Below are 23,892 nucleotides of genomic sequence, written 5' to 3' on the forward strand. Positions count from 1 at the left end.
ACAGGAAAACAATATATGATATGTTCTTCTCATCTATGAGTGTATGCCATCCACGTGTATTATCAATCCACTTACTTTGTTATCCGGCTATTTTAGTTGAGAGTAAATAAAGACACAAGTGTAACCTCACAAATAAAATGGAACTCACGTTCTGAGTACTGGATGATGCGACTGACATATTCCCCTCTGCTGTAGGCTGTGATTGGAGCCAGTCGAACCTCATAGGAAAGAGGGATTCTCAGGTCTGAAACGGTATAGGATATCAGACCACCTTTCTCCGGCTCCTTGTCTCCCAGGCCTATTTGCGTCGACAAAAGGGTTTGCTTGTTCTACATTTGTGAGAAGCAGGCATGCACACACACACAGACACAAACACATAACAGGAATAACGGCAATGTTAAGTTGCATCCTTAAAAATATGCATGTGTGCAAAACAAATATGAAAAAAATGCACACAACACAATTAAATATATGATGACCCTGCAAAGCAGACATAATTAGGAGAGGGAGTCAGTACTGTCACCCCCATCCCCCATTTACTACATATCGATAGGACTTACTATACACTCATCTCTATCCCTTTTATCTATGATGTTTTGTTTTTTATTGCTCAAAGGTGAGGTCAATCAGGTGATGGGGAATCCACCCAAATTGGTGACATGAACACCAAGACTGACAATATGACAGCATACTGCAAGATTCTGAAAAATTGTTATAAAACTGAGTCAATAAAATTGTGACCTCAGAATGCCAGGGATTGCGAATGGGTATCTCAACTGCTGTTAGCTTCCAGCGGTTTTCACACACACACACACACACACACACGCACACACACACACACACACACACACACACACACACACACACACACACACATTTTATCTATCTATATGTATATACATATAGATAGATAGATAGATAGATAGATAGATAGATAGATAGATAGATAGATAGATAGATAGATAGATAGATAGATTAGTGCATTTGTGTGTGTGTAAAATATTGTTCTTTCATAATTGGTCAAGCTATAGCATTACATAACCAATAAAACCTGCAACCGGGATTAAATTATATTGGCAATAGATGGCAAATGTGAAACTGTTAATCCAGTTAATCCATTCCAAATCCTTTTTTCTCACTTTTTAAAAAGTTAAGTTAGCCGGGCCTTTTTGGTCACACCATTTTAACAACACTATTACTGCGTTACTCCACCCACAGAGAGAAGGATCCATTAGCTGTGTATCTGCCTGTGATCCCAGCCACTTAAAGACCTGACAGTGAGCTCAATCTAATGCATTAGGGTCAGCCACTCCACTGTAACACATCGGTACACCCACTGCATGCCATTATCAGGTAATGCATGCAGCCAAGGGATGCGTGAGTGTGTCTGTGTGTGTGTGTGTAAAGTGCCGACTTTATACGGTGAACAATCTGAGATTGTTTGCACATTAAGAGACAAAGAAAATCAACGTCATCCTCCATGAAATTGTATTTTTTTATTCTACTTTTAAAGTTGGTCATATGAAATTAGAAGTTGTGGGATGATAAAGTGAGAAAAAAAAATCTTCTGACAAAAGGATGGAGTCCAAATTTGCATGATCACTATGCAACTTATACTTCATTATCTCTCTAAACCATGAGGTAAGTCTGGTCAGTAATGCAGATAAAAGTCATATTTCCACATGGCTATGTGGAATTACAGTGCTTAGCTATCTTTCCTTCTGCTGGATGACACTAATGGGTAGCGGTGCAATACACTCAGTTGTCCGCCCCCAAAGTAAGACTTAAAATTATTTGAACAATGTGATCAGTAGACATGGCCATATGTTAAAACCCAAACTATTACATGAGACCCACTTGGTAACCACTGGCTGGGCTCTGCAAGTTTGTGCTAGGAAACAGTATAATCAAATTATTGGTCTCACACAAAGGCGCAATCTCGCTTGTGACTGTCTAGTTCCACTTATTTTTATTGTGGGAACTCCAAGTTTTCAAAGCCAGTCATTAGGATTTAGTAAAAGAAAAGTTTGAAAACACCACATTACAGGCTATAGCTCTGAATAATTTCCAAAAGTCTCATGCAACGCTTCTGAATAATTCTAATAACATGAACAGGAGCCACGAGTCGATGTTGAATTCGCAAAGCGCCAAGACACAGTTCCCAAATGCTACTTATGTTGTTCATTTACAAAATACCTTTTGTCAGAGAGACTTTGAGTTTATTGTGAACTCCTCATTCTCACAGTACTTAAAAAGACAAACAGACCAACACAGGCATTGCATTCAGACACAACACAAGCTTTGGTGAAACAGAGAGGCTTCTCTCGCAGCGGAAATATGAACACATCCAAGTACTGCACTTTTTTCCAATCTCTTACATGTAGTGGAGCTTCCCATCAAGTATTAAAATAAATAATTCACATACTTCATAGAATCATAGAATAAGATTGAGAACCTTTAATTTTGCCTGCCATATCAGCATGCTATTTTTTTATTTTGCTGGTCTAATTGTTGCATTGTTTCAGAAGAACCACAACATTTTGTTGCAATTTCTCTAAATTAAATTACAGTTGATGAAAAGAAAACAATAATTAAGCCTCATAATGTTAAATTTATTTGTCTGCCCCTTACGCAAGCTTTGGAACTGACAACCTCTGTAGCAATTATAAGACATCTGCCTGAGCTATTGTTAAGTTGCTCTTGTTATGATTTTGGTAACCACATTTCTCACAAAACCATGACGAAGCCTTGGATTATTTGAGAAAAAAAAAAGGTCACATCATTTTTAGATGAACACAACAGCGCCCAGTCAAAAGTTGTATATATATATTTTTTCTCTGTTTCACGATAAGTGAACTAACTGTTTTCCTCCACATTCAGATGTTTTCTGTCATATGCAATATGTTTTTGAGATGGTGTTTTTGCATGCGCCATTGGCACGTGTGAATGACCACCGGTTCCCTAAAACATCCTGCTGTGATTATTTTTCCACCAGTTCTCAAATAAATACAAAAGTCACCTAAAAAAGACACCTGGATAATGTGTGAAATAGGTCGAAAAGAAAGGACCGGTCTTGAGACAGAAAAACAGAAAAGGGCTTATGCGCATGAAAGAAATCCAAACTGACAGTGTGAGAGGAGGGAGGCTTTTCTAACACAATGGATGTGAAATTAATTCTTCTCTCATCTTCTATTAATGGATCACTTTAAGGCTAATCCAGCAGTTACCTGATATTGGGTGTGTGCTGTGAACAAGTCATTATTTGTGTTTATATATTGTGTTTTTTCAACTTCATAGTCTCATGCTGTCTCTGTTTCTGAAACAACATTGTCTCAGAAACATAGTTCCTGCTTTTCTTTTTTCATCCCGTGTGATAGTATTGCAGTTGGGCACATAAATAATTCATATATTTGATTAATGAACAACTATAATTCATCATGAATATTTTTAATTTCCCATATATATGTTAATGGGATGTTTGTCTATGCAGAGTTGTTAATGTGGATCATAGCAGCAAGGACCTGGCTTTAGGTGTGATCTCAAGTCGGGGAATTCGCTGGTGGCATAACTTGGTACAAACATGGCTGATGGAAAGATGTGAAGGTAAATGACAGGCGGAGAACAATAAAAAGGGTAAACACGCACTTAAAACACTGTGTGTGTGTGTGTGTGTGTGTGTGTGTGTGTGTGTATGTGTGTGTGTGTCATAAAAGACATTTAATATATAGAGTTTACAGATGAGATTAACAGACCAGCCATCATATAGCTCCAGATAAATTTGGTCATGTCATTCAGCATCTAGCCCTTGTGTACCTAAATCATTTTGGGATGTTTAAACTATTTTTTAGATAGTAGATCTTAATAAAACTCGATATTTTGAATCAAAACCATTTTATTCAGTATGGATGGATGAATGATGAAGTGTTAATGTTTGGGTATTTGCTGGTTTTCATGTTTTTAGATGTATTTTTTTGTCTATTCTGACTTCAATTATAAATATAGTGAGAGAGAATGGTGTGAAAAAGACTTCTCAACTTCTTCTATCTACATAGGGAAACCCCCTGCAGGGAGTTGGAAATTATATTTAGAGGTGTTCTGATGGGTTTCTTTGATTGGCAGTGAGTTTTGTGAAAACCCATTTATCCCACACAGAAACACAGAAGCAGGAATACTATACAATACAATAATAAAATTAATAGAAATAGCACATTTGTGAGTATTTGGGACCTTCTTACGAACAACCAAACACAAACAATTAAACCACAAATAGACACATTTACAACATTTGGAAAAGCTTGCACACTAAATGCATATGAATAAACAAACCATGTGCTTTTGAACACAATAAAGAGCACTGTCTACAGGGTCTAATGTCAATCCTCTCGTGTTTCCCTGTGTGTCCGTACGTCTCCCATGACACCCTGATATAATTTCCAATGTGCTAAAAAGATGGAGTGTTAAGAGGATGAGCTCCAGAAGGTGTTGCAGAAATATGAGTTGTGAAATTGAGATGATATTACTTTTGAATGTTCTGTGATTCTATTTTATAGTTGAGAGGTCCGGCGACATTTGCAATTTTTCTGTAATTTTCAACTATCTCTTTCCTTTGCTCTTGCAACTTTCCAACTGTACCCTCCTCTGAATGTGTTTTTTTTTTCCAGTCCCTTTTTTGTTAGTTAAGTGCACAGATAAAAACACGGAAGTAGAACCATGAAATTGAATTAATGTTGAACAACATTCCAAGAACTCCTAAACTGCCACTTAAGGCTACACATTATCATACCACCATGAATGTAACAACTCACAGCAACTATTTAGAGGCTCTGCTACGGTTCACTCAACATTAAATGGCATGAATCTACACATACTGAATAACTCAGAACCTCAGAGCAGGGCGAGAGAGAGAGAGAGTCAGTGCAGGGCAAGACAGAGAGAGAGAGAGAGAGGGGGGGGGGGGGGTTGGAGGATACCCAAAAGGAAGTAAGGCAGTGATCAGGAGGAGAGAGACATAAACGGGGAGAGCCAGAAGAAATACTCTGTGAAATCAGTTGAACGACTGAATGCAAGTGAGCAAGAGTGATAGTTCTTGGTAAGCGTGGGTTTGAGTATGAAATTTGCATCTTTAGAAGGGCCATGCTAATCTTCTATTTCTCTGATAACTTGGTACAGTGTGCGGCAGACAAGTGTGTGTGTGTTTGTGTATGTGTGCCCGATACACAGGCCCTGATTCCAAGATAATACGACTGTTCGGTATGGGCCAGAGCAAAAAAACATTGAAAAAAAAGATGGAATAAAATATTTTTAAGAATTTAGTATTCTAGATATGTACAATTAGAGATGTGTTTATGAGTGCACTCAAGAAAGTTGTGAACTTCTCGATATTAGCTTTGCAATTTAAAATGCTCATACATGCACATGAATATTCATGTTTCTTGCAGGCAAATGTTTTTAGCTTGGGTTCTTTACCTTTTGTACAATAATCCAGTAGCCCATGATGGGATCTGTGGCCTCGGGGTCCTTCTGTGTCCACTGCAAATTGTATGAATAGTTGTTTCCCTTCTGAATCCTAACTGGGTTTGGTGTGTCAAAGTAGAACTCTGCATTGTAAGGTTGTGCTGTAAGATGGGAAGACAGACGTTATTTGTATCCTCCGAATTACATATTTGATAAAAATGGAAATACCGTTTTTGTTTTACTTACCCGAGACATTGAATGTGCACGAAGATGTCCCTGCACTATTGCTGACCTGGCATTCATAAGAACCATTGTTTGTGGGTTCCAGCTTAAACTTCAGCTCAGGTGACTCCTTCAGGTCCGGATTGGCCGTATGGATGAAATTGCCATTACGCAGCCAGCGGATGACTAAAAGACGCTGCGGGTTGGAACGTAGGACTGCACACCTCAGTGTCACCATCTGGAAATTCCGAGAGCGCAGATCCTGAAATACCGGGTCCAGTATGGGACGATCTGCAGAATCAATGGATCCACAAGACTGAATCAGTTCAATTTTTTTTCACATCAGTTACTATAACATCCACTGTTTCATGGATATTATATTTGTTGCTGCAACAGCCGATCACTTACTAGCCTTCTTGCCTAAAAGCAAAAGTGAAAGACATGTTACCTTAAAATTCCTAACAATCAACGCGTTTAGATTCAGACATATTTGAAGAATATGCCTGAATTTGTTTATGTTCAGACATTTACTGTATAAAGAATATTAATATCTTCCTCAATTAAAAAGAGAAATCCATGTCAAACACATTATGTCCATTTCATTTTAAGCACAGATTGTTTTGTTTGAGACAAAGATTAACCATGGCTTAAGAAAAGTGGAATAAAGTCTTACTCTCTGTGAACACTTCATTTTTATTCACATTACAATCTTTCAACTTGTTCATCTCTTTGTTCTGTCTTGTAGATTTTCCTCACACTACCCCGCATCATTAGTTCTGAAAAACCTTCCAACATGCACAAATGTTTTTGCCAGAGGGATCGTTCCAGAAGCAGCGTTTGGTTCCTGTGGTTAACTTATTCTAACCAGTTGTAATTAACTTGTCAGCCACTATGTGTAGCTTCATGGTTAATAACTGACCAGATGCTCTCGCCCCGGGGTTACTTATAAGACAACACTACAAAATTACTACTACAAATCACCACTCAGCTAGTTCACCCCTGGCTAATCATGCAAATACTAGACAAGCTGCAAATAGAGATATTGCTATATTAACACTGATGAGATTATGTGTTAAGGCCTCAGGAGGTGAGGTGACTAGAGTCCCTTATGAATTAAATTTATAAGCCACAGATGTAATTATAGTCTAATCTATGTAATACGGGTGGATAGGTATACAGACTGAGGTAGAGTTCAGAGAGCTAGAAAAAGGTGCAGTCAAAGGACAGCCAGATAGCGAGAGGGAAACCCGAAATAGAGATTTCATTGTGACTGTTACAATATGGAGCTGTCAAAGACGCTTTAAGTGAGAGGAGAATAATAAAAGGATTACAACCAGGAATTTCTGTCACTACATTGAGCTGGATGACATGTTCCTTAAGGTGTCAAGGAGGAAAATCTGAGAAACCTTGACCATGGTGTACAGGAAAAAAAATCAAGAAACTAGCGAAACAACAGAATTAGGCAAAATGCATTTTTTATTTTCTAAATTCCTCATTTCTGAACTCCTTTGTCCTGCTTAATGTAGTACATTGTCCAGTACAATGTATCTGACCTCACTGCTCAGCGGAGGAGGTTGCTGCTGATTAAACAACCTAAACTAATCCAAAATAAAATAATGACTATTTGTTCTTTATATTCTATACAACCCCACCACAGACACACACACACACACACACACTAACGCAAATATGTACAGTAACTAAATGTGCCCATCCATTTACATGTTATGTGTACCTGCCTATTAAAAGGAATTTCAGCTATCCTCAGCATGAACTATTTAGCTAAAATACATCAAAAAACATGTTCTTGTTGCGGAATAGAAAATAAAGAATAAAAATAGAAATAGAAAGTGACGGTAAAGAAATGAAACTGAATTGGGGCTTGTATTTGATCCCATGAAACTAGAATTTGATATTCTTAAAACTGACATAGGGTGATATACCAACATACAGTTTGGGGAATTGCTGATATTGTAAATAACAAGAAACTATCATTTCTTCAGCATTAATATGGACTAAATTTCAGAATGCACCGAAGATTAAGATCCCAGAAATGACTTTATTCCTGAGATTTGTTTAGTCTGGTTAGTCTCCAGCTGAAGTCCTGCACATAAGATGATGAGGACCCACATGCCATGATCCAAATCAACACTTTAATCAGCCACACTATAGCTCATACAACATCCACTTGGCGAAGCATTTCGGGGAGATTTTTTTTCAAGAAACCAGGAGTATACAGTACCATCTGAGAAAGTACCTGAGCCTCACTTATGATTATATGCCATTGACTCTGGACCATAGTATGCTCTCTGTTTTTAAAGATAAGATGACCTCTATAGATCACTGATATAGATACAATGGTCCGTTTTCCACAAGAAAAATAAAACGCTTGCAATGTATATATCCTTTGAATATTGAGTAGTTTTCCAACTATTATTTTGTTTGAGTCAGGTACAGGTTAAGAAAGCCGAAAGGAATCCCTATGTGAAGTCACACTTGAACATTCTATGCTTGTACTCCACAGGAATATGAGCGGTTTGCTGCAGGCTAAAAATGTGGAGGAGGGAAAAAATGAGAAAAAAAAAAAAAACACATAAAAATTTAAATTGTATGTTTAAAGTAATCATTTAACACATTTAACATTTCAGCACTCCTACCATTTTCTTTTTGGTGGAATGTATTTTTGTACTATTTATAGCTGATTTTCTATGTATAATAGTGGAATTTTTTTGGCTATATTCACTTACGGCTGACACAAACATACTGTGCCAAAGAGCCGAAGGATGGGTGACCAGACAAAGGTCAAACTGTTATTCTGTGAACTGATTAGTGTAGCATGGTCACATACTATGCTGCTTCTTTTATACACATATGTATAATGATTGCTATCTGAACATCAAAACAGCTAGTAGAAGGAGAGCACATGCTTTCAGGACTGAGTGACACTGATTTGTAGACAATTCTGACAGATTATGGACAATGGGAATTGTTTTTTTTTTTTGGACCTTAAGTATTTGTTTAAACGTTCCAATAGGTGTCTTAACAGCGTGTTTTTCAGGTGGAGGAATGACCCTTAAATTTCAGAAATAATTTAGCAAATATAAGCTTCTCAAATTCAAGCAGGTGCTTCTTGTTGATGGCACACAGGTCATGACGTTATAGAGTCATTATAGAGGATTGTTATTCATGTAAAGACAGCGCTATCTGTCCAGGTGTATGCTAAATGGATTCCATCCAGGAACACCGAGCAAGCCAGTTGCATAAAGTAAAAAGAAAAAAAAAAAGAAAAATCATAGTACTGGAAATGGGGATGTCATGCCCTAAGAGACTAACAGTGAAGAAGAAAAAATATTTTAAGGAAAGGTAGGTATGAAATAAAAATGAGAGAAGTGCATGGCTGAATGTAAGGGAGAGAGTGTAGAAAGCAAAGGGAATGACCATACGGAGAGAGATCCTCTCTCTCATGGTCAGCAGTTAGCTGATTGATGATGATGAGAATACCAATGAGGAAGAACAATTTCCCCAGATGGAGAGAAAGGGGGGTAGGTACAAGAAAGCAAAATAAAAGGCAAGAACAGCAGCAGTCTTAGTTTTATCTGACAAAAAAAAAAATCCTTTACTCAAACTGTTTATCTGGATGGCAAGATATAATTGATATAGAAAAATAATATAAAGAAATTCAAAAGAATAGTTGATAATTGGAAATCTATTTGTGCACATTTTGGCCAATTTTATTTGAGTATTTGATACATTAGTATCAATGGTTTTTGAGTAGTGCTTTTTTTTCCACACAAATCTGTGACTAAAACCACACATTTTCTGTTCACTACTCTCTCTCTCTCTCTCTCTCTCTCTCTCTCCCTCTCTTTCTCTCTCTCTCCTATGCAACTTTTATGTTCAAAATTTTCTCTAAAAACATTTTCATCTTTTCAGTCTACCTCACGCATCTGCTTCAGCTCTGGGTTTCTCCCTAAATCCGAAGCGGGTTGGCCACCTGGTCCATTAATCAGACTTGGCCAGCATAGCCAGCGGGGACAACACGGTTTTGGGGGAGGTGCAAAATATAATTCAGAAATATCTATTTATTCATTTATTGGGCCTCTTTGGATATCTTTGTACCTATATATATACATACATATATACATATATAATCAAACATCTTTATTTATTTTCACATAAATCAGGGACAGGCAGAGATTTTGGCCTTAAGCTAATCATTCTATGGAGTTTCAAAACAGGATTTTGTCTACTTTTGGTTGTGCATCTTGTTTGTCAGATTTGTTTTCTGTAATATAATGCTGCCAGACTGAATATGACCACAAGAAATGAAAGAATCCCCTGACTTCAGATTCAAAGAGGATGACCGGGATATTTGGAAAAGTGTTAATTTATGATAATGAGGTAGAAGTATCAGGAGTTTGCACAGGTTTGTCAGGTCAAATGATATAGCTTTAATAAAATCTTAGAAATGCAGACCCAATACAATTCTCATAAAATGGGAAGATTTAGCGAAAACAGTCATTAAGCCTTGGAGATATAATCCCATTTCCTTTCATTTGTTTTCCTTTTTCTTTTTACACACTTAACATTTCAATGCAGTCGTTTATCTTACATTAGGGACACTTCAAGAAAAGTGTGAATATTATGCTATTATTAAGAGTGCAGCAAAAAAAGAGAAAAAAAATATGCAGTTTTTCTTCATGGATTTCTTACCTTACCGTTGAAATAAGAGGCCATTTACAGAAGTCTATGTCAAGGTGCCATTGGATGAAAAAAACGAAGTTAGAGAGACTGTTATATTTTCAATGGAACTTTAAAATAATGTACTGCAAACACTTTTACCTTACTGATATAAGCAATGCCATTGGTACTTAAATCAATGATTTTGCTCTGTTATACACTGCTACCTTAAACACTAAGGTGACTTAATTTGGAGAATGTCAGTGAGTCCTATGTGTTTCAATGGAAAAGTAGCTTTTAAAATGTATAACTATGACTATGGTGCAGGGATGCTTACTTTTCATCACACTGGGTAATATGGACATAATGTTGCGTTCCATTTTGATTCACCGACATAAATATAGACTTTCAGGAAGTAACAGTGCTGGTTATTTGATTTTATTCGGGTCCCTCAGTTTTCAGATAAAAATTTTCAGAAGATACTTACAGAGCACATTAAGTTGAACTTGGGCCTCTCGTCGCTTGATGTTGAGGCCATTGTATGGAGCGGTTTGGCACCGGTAAGACCCCATCATATCCCGGCTGACATTCTTTAGTCTTAGACGACCATCAGGAGTCTCAACAACTGGTTTTCCTGAAGGCATCAGCAGGTCCTTTTCTGTCCGTGACCAGAGTATAGGCGGACGGGGTTTGCCATCAACTACCAAACAAACCAGGTCAACATTGCTTCCTTCTGGTGCACTAACCACCTGTCCTCCTGTTGGAACGGACAAGACTGGCGGGGAGACTTTATGGAAGAGAAGAAAGAAAGATGCAAAAAGTATATTTACAATATGAGAGAACAACAACTGCATAGATCTTTTCCACAGCGATACTTTTTTAAACTGCAGCAATGCATGACAGCAAAAGCAAATGAGATAGGGAAATGTTTAGTATTCTAAAACATGCAAAGAGCGAGTGTTTATTTCTTTCTCTTTCTCTTGTGCAATTAATGGTCCAAGAGTTTGTGTTTACTTAAAACTTCATACACAGTGGGGAAGGTGAATAGATGCTTAAATGAGCAAGAACTGGACAACAAAAGAATTCTATGTCAGTGGTGGATATGATTAAAGAAGTGTAGCTGTATAGTGAAGTATAAAATATAGTTAAGAGTTATACTGGAAAAAGGAGACAGATGGTTAAAAAAAAGGGAGGGGAAGTGACATTTACAAGCCAGATTCTATCACACATTCACACATTTTCAATGCAACGTGGGAACAATAAAGGGAACTGCTGCTCAGTGCAGAGTGCTAGCATTTTGGTTGATTGCATATGGAACAGAATGTGGACATAAAAGAAATAATAATAATAAAAAAAGACAGTTATGCACCAAATTTTTAACTGGGTTCAACCTGAGAGCTGGGGGATGGGGGTGTGCGGCGGCGAAAGAGATATTTGATTGATCTTCCAAAACTTCTTTAGTAATTTAGAAAGAAACTATGATTAGCTCACAAGTCATACATAAATCACATACACATAAAAAAGGGCATGACTGAAAAACAATTTAAAAAAATCAACATCTAAAAAATCTAAAACAACAAAATTTAGACTTCCAATTAATTAAAAAAAATAGAACCAAAATCATCCTCAACCTTTTTTTTTCAGTTGAAGTATAAAACAGTTTTTATTCAGCACCATGATACTTTTTTATATAAAAGTTACGTCTGTCCCCATACATCTAGAGCAGCAATGATACAATTGCACTTGTCAGTTGTCAGCCAAAGATCACAAAAGTCAGAAAAGATTAAAAGATCAAGAGTCAGTGTATCGACCTTTGAGTCATCCTCAAAGTCAAGACTCCGGTCCACACGGACTCTCCCAGGACCTCGAACAAGAACTCGTGTCAGTCCCTTTGTGGCGTCTCAGACAGCATGTTGCAATTGGTCGGATGTTGTTGTTCTCTGCGCTGCAAGCAGCAGTTTCTCAACATTTCTCCACTCTGTCCAATTTAATCGAGGATCCCTACAGCATTATACCGTTCACACTTACATACTCCATGAATTAACAGTAGAGTGCTGTGTGATATTGATGCTGAGAAAGTAAACGGGCTGTACAGTCATGGTCATTAATCATGCCCTTGTCCAGGTGGCTAGTGGCCATGTTTGATTTGAGTGGGTTTAAAGATGGTCTGTACATGAAAAGTGAGTTAAAAAGTTTAAAAAGTATTCACCAGGACACAATGACTGGGGGAAAATATTCAGAGTGAATGGTTGACATAAAAATTTCAAAAATAATCAACCAGGTACAGTTGGGCCCAGAAATATTTGGACAGTTACACAAGTTTTGTTATTTTAGCTGTGTACAAAAACATATTAAGGATACAATTGCATAATCAATATGGGCTCAAAGTGCAAACTATCGTCTAAAATGAATGAATAAAAATTGTGTAACTATCCAATTATTTCTGGTCCTAACCATATGTTGGAACTGAAAGAGTCTATGTATTCAATATTGCAGAAGTATCTACGTTTACATTTTCACAATATTAGAAAAACGCCTAGACTTCTTCCCTCCAGCTGAGGATAATTTGGGATTTTTTCTCATCAAGATTCAGTTTCTACAGAGTCCCGTAGGGGATGTTGGGGGAAATAATAATTTGAAGGGAAAAAACAAAAAAGATTAATTTTTGCAAGATCTCGCAAAACTTTTGCAACACTTCTCTCACTCCATTGCTGTAGCATTTCCGCTCTGACCATGAATAACCCAGAAGAAGCTCGCTCTTAATGTAAACCGTTTTGTGAGATCCGGCAAAAGATTGTCTTTTTTTCCCACCCTCTTTCTAAAGATCTTGCAAAACTTTTTTTTTCTTTTTACTTTGTATAATCCCCCCCCCCCCCCCCCCCCCCCCCCCATTGTCCCCTATAGAGGCTCAGTAAGTTTCAATAAGGAAAATTAAATAAAAGAGAAAATGCTGTAAGGAGAAAGTATAGCAATATCACGATAACTCATTCAGTGTCAGAAAAAGGGGAAAAAAATCTCACAGTGAGTGGAGGCAATCAATGAAGCAATTTGAAATAAGAAAAAATTACATTTTCAAATATTTAACATTCAATATGCTAACAAATGCTGAACATGGAAATTCCAGTTTGAGGTGAAGGAAAGGCAGGAATTTGTTATACGTGCCAAAGAAAAAAGAAAACGGTAGGATGATGTGCACAATATGCACATTTTAATCAAGAGGAAGCGATCCTAGAGATCGCAAGGTCTGCATGTGCAATGAGAATCAGGAGCAGGTGTGATCAAATGAGTGGGTAAAAAATAGAGGTGAGATACAAGAAAAAAAAAGAGCAAGATATAATTGAGTTAACAAAGAGCAGTCCTGAAAAAGGTGTGACTACTGGCAGATTTTGAAGCATGGAGGAGAGAAGCATGTAGGGGCAAAAAGGAGAAACAGCGGGTGCGGAAGTGATTCGGTCCCCTCTGCACCAACCACGTGCAATTCCATCCGACAAGTTTCAACGCCAACACAGACACTGACAGTTCCCAAACTAATCCCATTTCGTTTCCATTGTTTAGTTTAAAAATAAATGTAACATTAAACAAAGAAAACCAATAAATATTGCTGAAAAATTGCTGAAATACTCATTTGCAACTTTGAAGATAAAAACAGATCCGACAGAGATTGAAGTACAGTCAAAAAATATGTAAGCTGGCGTTGAAATAGATTACAAAAAATGTACTTGAACATTATATGCTCAGAGTCACTACATCTGCAAAAAAATTATAAATAAACTGACTGAATGGAATGCTATTTTTGCAAAATGCTATTTTTGCAAAATCACAATTTCAATTTAGTTCTCAGGTTAGCAGAAGCATCAAGTAAAAAAGAATCATCTTACCACTGTTTTGGGATATGTTGACGTCCACGCGAAGTTCTGGCACACTACTTCCTGGGAAGTTAGCGATGCAACTGTAGGTGGCCAAGTCTCTGAATTTCATGTCCACAATCTCCAAGCTACTGGTGCCGGGCGCCATGTCCGGGTCACTGCGTAGCAAGATGAGGCTGTCTGAGTTGAAGATAAGCGCCCCATTCTTGTACCAGGTGTAGTTGACCTTGTCCTGTGGTGTCGCATCAACATGACAGGACAGCTTGAGGTCGCGACCCATTTGGATGGTCTCACTGTCCTTGTTGGAATCTGGTGTAATCTGGAAGGTCAGGTTGCTCATTGCTGTAGATGATGGTCACCAGGTCAAAGAAGGGAGGAGGAAGAGTTAAATAGTTGATAGGGTCAGTTAGGTGGTGCATGGGTAACATTTTGCAGCCACATCTTTTGGGCCTCGATCAGGGGTGGGCAAACTACGGCCCGTGGGCCACATTCGGCACGTTGGTCTTTTTCATCTGGCCCGCCGAAGATTGGTACAGAATTCATACTTGATGTGGATGATTGGATAAATGAATGTGGGAGCTCAAACAGGAGATTATTTCATTTTTGGAGCTACTTAAGAATTTTCCTAAGCTGAATGACACACATTGGCTTTGTGATTTAGCCTTTACTGTGGACACACATGAATGAGCTGGACGTGAAGCTATGAGGGAAAAACTGGTTTGTGCATGAAATGCAAGCAAACATCAGAGCCTTCAAAACCAAGCTGGTTTTATTTTCAAAGCAAATACCAGACAAGTCTGATATGTACTGTTAATAAATGCATTTTTTATTTATATGTATCGAATCTTTTGCCCATCTGTCAAATTTTATAAGTCTATGTGGCCCCTGAGCCAAAAAGTTTGCCCACCCCTGGCCTAGATCATAATGAGAACAGAATTATTAAACAGCAATTCTACATTCTACATACCGACTCTTTAATGATTCATATAAGAACCAGCTTGTGCCATCTCAGTGAACATAAACATTGGCACAACTACATTTTTGCAGTCCTAAAATATTTGGACTTTGCTGAGAAATGCTGAGGAAAGAACAAAAAAGAAGAAGAAAGCAGTTACGGAAGATAGGCAAGACAGCTGAAATGAGCGGGCAATGAGTGTATATTTGAGGATGTGAAAAATAAGGAGGGAACAGGATAGAAACAGATGAAAGGAAAAAGGAAAGTGAGAAAGCAAGCATAAGAGGAAGAAGGAAATTTTTGAAGGAGGGAGCAACAAAAGCAGCCCCACATAGAGTAACATAACAGGGGGATAACAGAATCAAGGACAAAGAGTAACTCTCAGATTGTCACATTTAATTTTCGGTTTCAAAGGCTGCAATTCCCCAAAAGATTTCCATGTTGAATACAAACTAGCTAAGTGTTTCCCCACTAAAGAGCAAGAAAAACGTCAGACAGCGTGGAAGGAACTTAATCTAAACGTATTCTGAGACAGTCAGCAAGCTGTCCGGTTGAGGCAGCGGCGATCAGGCACTGATCACACAATCCTGCGTTTTTACCTATTTGGTTAAAATAGAGACAATGCAGTGTGACTAATGTACACTTGTGTGTGAGTGAATGCACAAGAGGTTTGTGTGTGTGTGTTTGTGTGTGTGTGTGTGCAACTGTGCATCTCATTTCAGTCTGTGAAGTAATTTGCGCGCGTGTGTGTGTGTGTGTGTGTGTGTGTGTGTGTGTGTGTGTGTGTGTGTGTGTGTGTGCGTGCTTCTCATCCATCCTCCTGTCACCTGCACTAGTGTGATGGTGCGTTCGGGCCCATTAAGCTAACAAGAGAAACCCATCCAGCATACATTCTCAACAGTGTTAGCTAACAAAAGAGACTGTCGCTAATTGCTTCCACTCCAGCCTAACTAATTGAAGTGAATAAAGATGATTAAAGAGACTAAAAATAGCTTTAGAGGAAAGAGAATTGAAGGCTTCTGTTTCAAGTCGGGGTTTTTTAAAAGGGGGTTAAACTTAACACGCCTATTCTGACATGAGTCAAACTAAGTCTCCATAATGATGCATAAACTGTTTGAAACCAGATTTGCACAGCAGATTTGGCATGCACATGCAGAAGCGATGAATGTATGCACACACACACACACACACACACATACACACACACACACACACACATACATAAAACGATTCACATCTTGAATGCACCTGCTATTTGGTATGTACCCTATTAGATAATGAAATGTCCACTGTCATGTATTATATGACTGTATTATATCATGTAACATGGAACAATGTAACAGTTTTAAAACACATTGCAGCCATGTGTTAGCTGATAGCTATTGTTGACCATCATAGTTTAGTTTGCATGAGCTATCATGATCACAAAATACACATGATGCCTTTTTCACATGTTCTTTATACTGTAGAGTCACGAATGCTGGGGTTTATGTTGATGCTTGTTTTCCGTGTGATTTTGGTGTTGCTGGGAATTTTGTGGGTGTGGTTTGGGGTTCAAGGAATTCTGTTTTTTTTTTAACCTGGAATTGAGTGAGAACAATTAGTTGTATTGCAGTGTTGTGTGGCGTGGGTGTGGCCAACAACAGCTATTGCGCATTAAACGGAAATTTTACCGTCAAGGTATTTTCCCTGACTAAAACGCTACAATATATATTCATGACAGCAATACACAATGAGGTCAGATTTGAGCCAGCATTATGCTATTTTTGCATTAAATTTAGATCAAGCCGTTCAAAAAATAATTTCCAAATCTCTCTTGTAATACTTCAACAAGCAAGCATGTACTTACTCCTGACAATGAGATTGACATTCTTGCGAGCTGGGTTTCCTACATTGTTGACAGCTGTGCAGTTGTAGAAACCTGCATCTGTTGGTGTTACAGCCCGCAAGGTCAGTGTGGGACCCTGAACCTGGGCACTGAGGGGAAGGAGGCCGGGATAACGTGACCAAATCACAGTGGGGGCGGGGAATCCTGACGTCACCTCACAGTTTATGGCAACATCCTTCCCGGGATCCACCACCACTGTGTCGTTGACTGACAGCCGGATCATCGGGGGACCTAGACAGAGATGGATCAGAGATAGAATGAAGGATATTACAAATGCAAATTATCATCTTGGTTTACATGAAATGGAAGTTATTTTTCTTGAATAAACAATGATTTGTTATTGATGCAGAGGACTAGCGTTTACAGATATTGAAAGAAATAAAAAAAAAATCCTGTCATTGCTGGCAAGAGTGTCGCTGAAATCCTGCGGTGACACTTTTCATTTGATCCACCACTCATTTTCCTTTTTAGCCGTTCACATCATTGGCTGGCACAGCCAATCATCTGCCTCCATCTACATTTCTCCTCTGCATCTTCCTCTCTCACATCATCTAACTTCATGTCCTCTTTCACTCCATACATAAATCTCTTGAGTCTTCCCCTGGCCTTCCTGCCTGGCAGCTCCAACCTCAGGATCCTTCTATCCAGATATTCAATATCTCTTCTCAGTACATGTCCAAACCATCTCAGTCTGACTTTGTTTCCAAACCTTTACTGACCCTCTGATGGACTCATCCCTGATCCTATCCATCCTCATCACCCCAAAGAGAACATTTTCATCTCAGCTACCTGCAGCTATGCTTCCTGCCTTTTTCTCAATACCACTGTATCTAAACCAAACAACGCTAAGGGTCTCACCACCATCTTGTACACTTTTTTCTTTCGTCCTTGCTAATTTCATCACATTTCATCCACAACTCCTTCCTCCACTCATTCCAGTCAGCTTGCATGTGTTTTCCACACTCTCCATTGCTCTGGACTCTTGATCCTAGGTACTTAAAACCCTCCACTTTCTGTGTCCCTACCCCCTTCACTTCCACATGTCTTCCTCTAATTCAAATGCATATATTCATACACTATATTGTATTCTTATATTTATATATATATATATTCATAGATTCATTCCTCTTCTTTCCAGAGCATACGTCCAACTCTTTAGATTTTCCTCCACCTGTACCCTGCTACATCTACAGATCAGTGTCACCTGCAACATCATGGTCCATGGAGATTCCTATCTAACCTCATCTGTCAGCCTGTCCATTACCATAACAAACAAGAAGGGGCCCAGAGCTGATCCTTGATGCAGTCTCACCTCCACTTTCAACTCCTCTGTCCCACCGACAGCACACCTCGACACTGTCTCATAGCTCTCAGTCCAGTCCAGCATACTTCTCCACTCCAAACAGTTCCTCCCTCAGCATCCTATCGTATGTTTTTACTAGATATGCAAACGTACAATGCAGCTCCCTCTGACCTTCTTTGTACTTTATGAACATTCTCAAAGAAAAATACTGGATCTTTCGTACTCTTTCTGGGAATTAAGCCATACTGCTGCTCACAAACGCTCACCTTCACCCCCAGTCTCGTTTCCACTTCCCCATAACCTTATTGTACTTGTTCTCTTGTTAAATGTATTTCAATATTATCTTTTTTTTTCATGATCAAGAAACCTATGGTACTTGAACACTGGCGCAAATATAAATTGAGAAGCAATGAACTCCCACATACACTACTCTGTGGTGATTTGTACTCTACTGTGCAAACCCCTTGACACTCAGGCAACCTGACCTGTAGCTAAATCAGCACACAAGCAGACATTTATAATGTTGTTGAGAATGCAAACATGATGCAGTGAGTGGATCTGTGTCAATATGTGCTTGGGTAGATTTGATTCTCAGTGGGTTTTTGTGTTCAGGCATGACCAATGTACCAAGTAGATCAAATGCAACCCCTTTATTTAATAAGAATAACCTTTTTGATCGTGTCGTAAAAATAAGTACATCTTCACTCTGTCGCAAATATGAGGTGACAATAATGCATTTGATTTTTTTCAGAACCTGATGTAAATTATTTGACAAAATATCCTTTGCTGGTTAATCACAGCTTGTCATACTACACAGGATACTTACAATTTCCAAAGCTGACATAGGATTCAAGAATGAAAAAAATTGGCTGTGGAATATGCTTTCAGAATTAAACTAAAATGTTTTCAGCATATCATGAGCCTTTTTAATTATTATTTGAGTTGGATAAGTCTATTCATTTGTTTAAGTATGAAGCCTCATTTTGATATTCCATTTTATGTTTATCTTCATTACCCTATTAATCAAAAGTCATCATTTCTTCTATGATGTCAAATTAAAAGCTCGCTGACCTTTCAGAGCATATCAATTTCCTTCAACGTACTACTGTGCAACATTTGCAAACAGATAATGTTTTCTCGATGTTTTCTCTCCATCTAAGTCAGCAATATTAGCTAGGTACTATGGTGAAAATGCATGACATCTGACAAACTTTTCTGAGTTGTTTTAAACGTTTTTAATTTGATTTAAATCACTTAATCACAATGTGATGTGTTTAAAGAAATATTTGCTCAGGTGCCCTGAAGTCATGTATCCTTATGCATGCTAGTATTGTGAATTTGTGAGAGGCAGCAAAAATATCCAGTCTTATACGATGCATCAATAAACAGTAATTAGCATTACGTGATTAAGGAGTGTGTTACATGTCTCAGTCTTTAAAAGTGTGAATTGATGGTCTAATTCCAGGTCAGTGACTTAAAATAGAGTACAATTACAAAATAATACAAGGAGATTATGTGCCAGATTATGCAATGCCAAAGGAATCACAACATATTGGCTCGATAGAGATCGACTGGACAATGGTAGTTTCAAAACACAAAAAGGGGGATGTTATCAGGGGGCAGTGGCAAACACACAGTAATCTACCCGTAACTGTAGATAAGTCACCTAACAGAAGGGCAGCATATTCATACTGATAAAGAAAAAACACAGTCAGAACTAAATGCAAGCTGTATATCATCAGAAAACAAATGGTCACAGCATGAAACTGCATTTTGGGGGATTCCTGTCAAAATCTTAAATCTGTCAAATGCAGAGAGGCTTCTTCAGTTTGGTCACTTCTTTCCTCTCGGGGGAGAGGTGAATCGTCTTCAGGGGAAGAAAATCAAGTCTACTTGCTTTGAGAAGAAGATTTTGACAATAATCAACCATGACCTGGATGACTGAGAACCTCCACAGAAAATTTGGGATCATGAATAAACTCATAGAATTGCAGAAACACTGTTGTACACTATTTGAAAGTGCTGAAAAACAACTACCAGTACTGATTCTTAGTTGTGGTAGGTTCGGCAGCCGACAGTGCAGCTCTAAACCGAAGCACAAGGTGTTCTGTTCATGTTTTCAGATTTAGACAGAGTGCTAAAACTTCCCGCTGTACTTGTTCTGCAGATTTTTGCAACGGTGAAGTGTGGCACTGAAAATTAGGGAAATACTTTGGGCAGGAACTGATTGATTGGGCATGCTTTTCTTACATATTTAGCATTTTACTACGATCTGGGTCCTGGTGTTGAAACAAAGCAGCTCATTTCCACTTTGTGCCCGAGTACTAAATTTCAGCTGGGTGTGGTATGCGGAGCAGATTTTTTTTTTTCTTTTCTTTTTTTGTCATTTTGTACCAAATCCCTCTTTCATTCAGAGATTCTAGAACAATGTCCAACTTCCATATAGTTTTATATAGTCAGAAATATGTTACACTGACCTAATATGGCCAATTTACCAAAACCGTGTGAAAGGTGAGGGCCGTCTTCTGCCAGAGCAAAAGGAGAAGCAGGTATGTTCATCTGTGATTTACATGAGTTACCCTGAGGTTGATCACTCTCAAAATTCCACTTTCCTCAGACATAAATGTGAAAATTGAAACTGTAAAATTCATAGCCTTACATAACTGTACAGAGAAACATATAACAACACAAACACACCCAATTAACAAATCACTTTGCGCAAACAATCTTGAAGCACAGTGATTTCTATCACAAATCAATGTTTACTTATTGCAGAAATGTATCGATTCATAAAATACAGCATTAATTATACTTGATAAAGACAGATATCATCATTTGATAGGAAGTGTGTGTTGCTTGGCTCTCAACAGAGATCTTTTTTGAACAACCCAGCATTTCAATTACTAAGGTTTCCTCCAGTGTAATTCAACCTCCATACCACAAGATGACATAAATATGAGAATCTTATTGTTAACCCTTGAAGTTTTCAGATTTGCATGTAATTCAAATTGTCAAGAGTGTGCACAAAAAGCCTGCTTCATATTGATGCAAGTTTTTGTAATCACACTGTATCGTGCATGAGTTTTCTTATATATGCATAGGTGTGTGTGTTACCCTATGTTCATTCTTTCAACCAGTTTTATGCACCGCAAAAGTTATGCAGTTGAATAACAGTGTACATTTTCTGTTACATAAATAAGGACTGTTGACTATAATAACAAGTCTGTAAAAATGATTTGGGCTTTTAAAAGGATTCCACGCCAAAAACGCAGGGAGGTTCCATGCTTATATCAACCAAAGAGTTAATCCTCAGTAAGAGGCTGACTCCACATAGAACAGGAAGCAATCCATTCCTCTAATAGACTTTAGGCAGTACATCCTCTCATCTAATCTGCTTTTCAACAGATTGCAATCACTGTAATGAAAGAGGTGAACAGAGGCATGACAAGTAGTTTACAGATGCATGTCTCCACTAATACAAAAAAACACAAAGTTTCAGAGATCCATGTGGGCATGCATGCTATTTCTAAAACAGATCAACAAATGACTGTGCATGAAAATGGCAGGCACACAAATGGGATATCTCTTTAGCTAACTTCTCTTGTGATGGCTCTCAAGCTGACAAGAAATTTCACGGGTGTAACAACTACAATCAGCACATAAATAGCACTGTCCACTTCTATTTTATCAAATCAACCACACTGAGAGAGTAAACCCCTGTAGGCCTGAGGATATTTAACTCATCCTTCATGGTTACTGTTTTGCTTTGTGATTTGCATGTTTTTTAAATACACTAGATTAAAGTATGAAAATAATTTGGGATAAATCATAGCACAGGGTGGCATGTTGTTATAATTGGTTATACTGTTCATTGTCAAACCCAATAAATCAAAATTTTCATTCTGACTATGTGACACATACTTGGCATTATATCTGAAAGAGCTGTCAGTTGCAAGACAGCAGATTGACTAAGGTTAAATATATATGAACTTGTTTCACTCTTTTGAGTGTCCCATTTAAGGGACACATGGTCCCTCATGTAAGTCCAGTCCCCCAATGTTCTCCCTTGAGGTTTCAAGCAATTTTGCATGAATATAACAATTTCACAAGTATTGGCTGGTTAAGGTAGAATCATGCCGTCCGTCTCCATTGTCTATATGCATGATGGATTTCTTTAAACTGTCTTTCTTTACAATGTCGATTGATTGACAGACAGGGCTGACTACACCTGTAACACGGCCCCTCAAGTACTTCCATGGCTGCCACATGATTTGTAGCCACAAAAAAAATGTCAAACATCAAATCCCAAAACAAGGCAGGAACAAGAATGCTGAAAAAAATGTTGGGGAAAAAGGTGCAAGACCACTATAAGTGAAGCAAGCAGGGAGGAACTGAGGATTTGAGAATTATAGCCTCAATTTCCTGGGGATGCGTGGGTGACGGTGATGGTGGGATCAGCCAGCACTCTTCCCAAAGTAATGGGATTTCTGTGCAGCACAGCAGTTTACAACCAGGTAACAAATGTCTTCATCTCCAACACTCACACTTTTTCACTTTCCCTCTTTTTTTCTCTGTCAGGTTGTCACCTCTATACATGGATCTCACTCTCTTTTTCGCTTTTGTTCAATGCATTTTCTCTGTGACTTGTGTTATTTATTTTCTGACTTCTTTGACATAACATATCAGACAACAAGAAAACAGTGCACTAAATGGTAGTTTTATGCCATACATAAGGTAAACAAAACATACGCTGCAATCTATTGTCAGAATGAATGAATAAATAAATAAATAAGTTAATAAATAAATAAAGTGCCAGAGCCATTTCGCCCAGGGGGTTGAGAAGCTGTCACCAAGAATTTCTTTTCTGAGGTTTTATCCTTGGTGCAGCAGGTGGAAATGTTCCAGGTGTAATTCCAAATATTAAGGCCGGGGTTGTATTACCTCACAGTGGGCATTAGACCCTGAAGCAAGGAAAGCTAGTATCAAAAGCGCAGAGTATTTCAAGGGCACCACATTCATACCCAACCCATTCTCTGCAAGCTATGTATATGTTCATTCAAAAATATTAATTTGCTTATGTTCAAAGCTTTCAATTGCTAATTAAAGTCAATTGCTAATTCAATTGCTAACTTAAGTATCTAACCAAATGAAGTAGAAGCAATTCTTCACATATGATGTATTGAAAATAAGTGACGATTGTATTTTTTGGTTTGTTTTTTTTCCTTTTTACATTTTTTCCTTGTAGTCTTTAAATACATGATGTGCATATTCTGACCCCATGACAGAAAAACACAACTTACCGTCACTTCACAGCATCCATAAGGAATGAATGACATCCAGATATCATGATCACATGTAGACCTCTGAGTGCTCATCCCTGAGCAACTAATCAGCGTTATTTACTTGCCTTCATTTAGGATCAGCGATTCCTAAGAATTATAGCCTCAATTCTTATAGCCTAATGAAGACAACATACTTTTTTTTATTTTTCTTTATTGTTTATTCTAGAAATGAATGTTGGGTA

General features: G+C 38.0%; 1 protein-coding gene across 3 annotated transcripts in view; it reads right to left on the reverse strand.

Moving 5' to 3' along the window:
* Positions 1–23,892, reverse strand: part of mdga1 (MAM domain containing glycosylphosphatidylinositol anchor 1) — a 162,625-nt gene that overhangs the window by 22,797 nt on the left and 115,936 nt on the right. For all 3 annotated transcript variants that reach the window (XM_086174649.1, XM_086174647.1, XM_086174648.1), the window contains exons 7-12: positions 17,027–17,296; positions 14,235–14,564; positions 10,844–11,143; positions 5,701–5,967; positions 5,467–5,615; positions 149–329 (exon numbers count right to left, since the gene is read on the reverse strand). In XM_086174649.1, the coding sequence (XP_086030775.1) occupies positions 149–329; positions 5,467–5,615; positions 5,701–5,967; positions 10,844–11,143; positions 14,235–14,564; positions 17,027–17,296 (1,497 nt within the window). The remainder of the gene's footprint in view (positions 1–148; positions 330–5,466; positions 5,616–5,700; positions 5,968–10,843; positions 11,144–14,234; positions 14,565–17,026; positions 17,297–23,892) is intronic.

Source organism: Fistularia commersonii, chromosome 27 (genome assembly GCF_037954325.1).
Source record: "Fistularia commersonii isolate RoL2024-O1a breed Wild chromosome 27, RoL_Fcom_v1.0, whole genome shotgun sequence".
In the NCBI taxonomy this organism is placed as follows: Eukaryota; Metazoa; Chordata; class Actinopteri; order Syngnathiformes; family Fistulariidae; genus Fistularia; species Fistularia commersonii.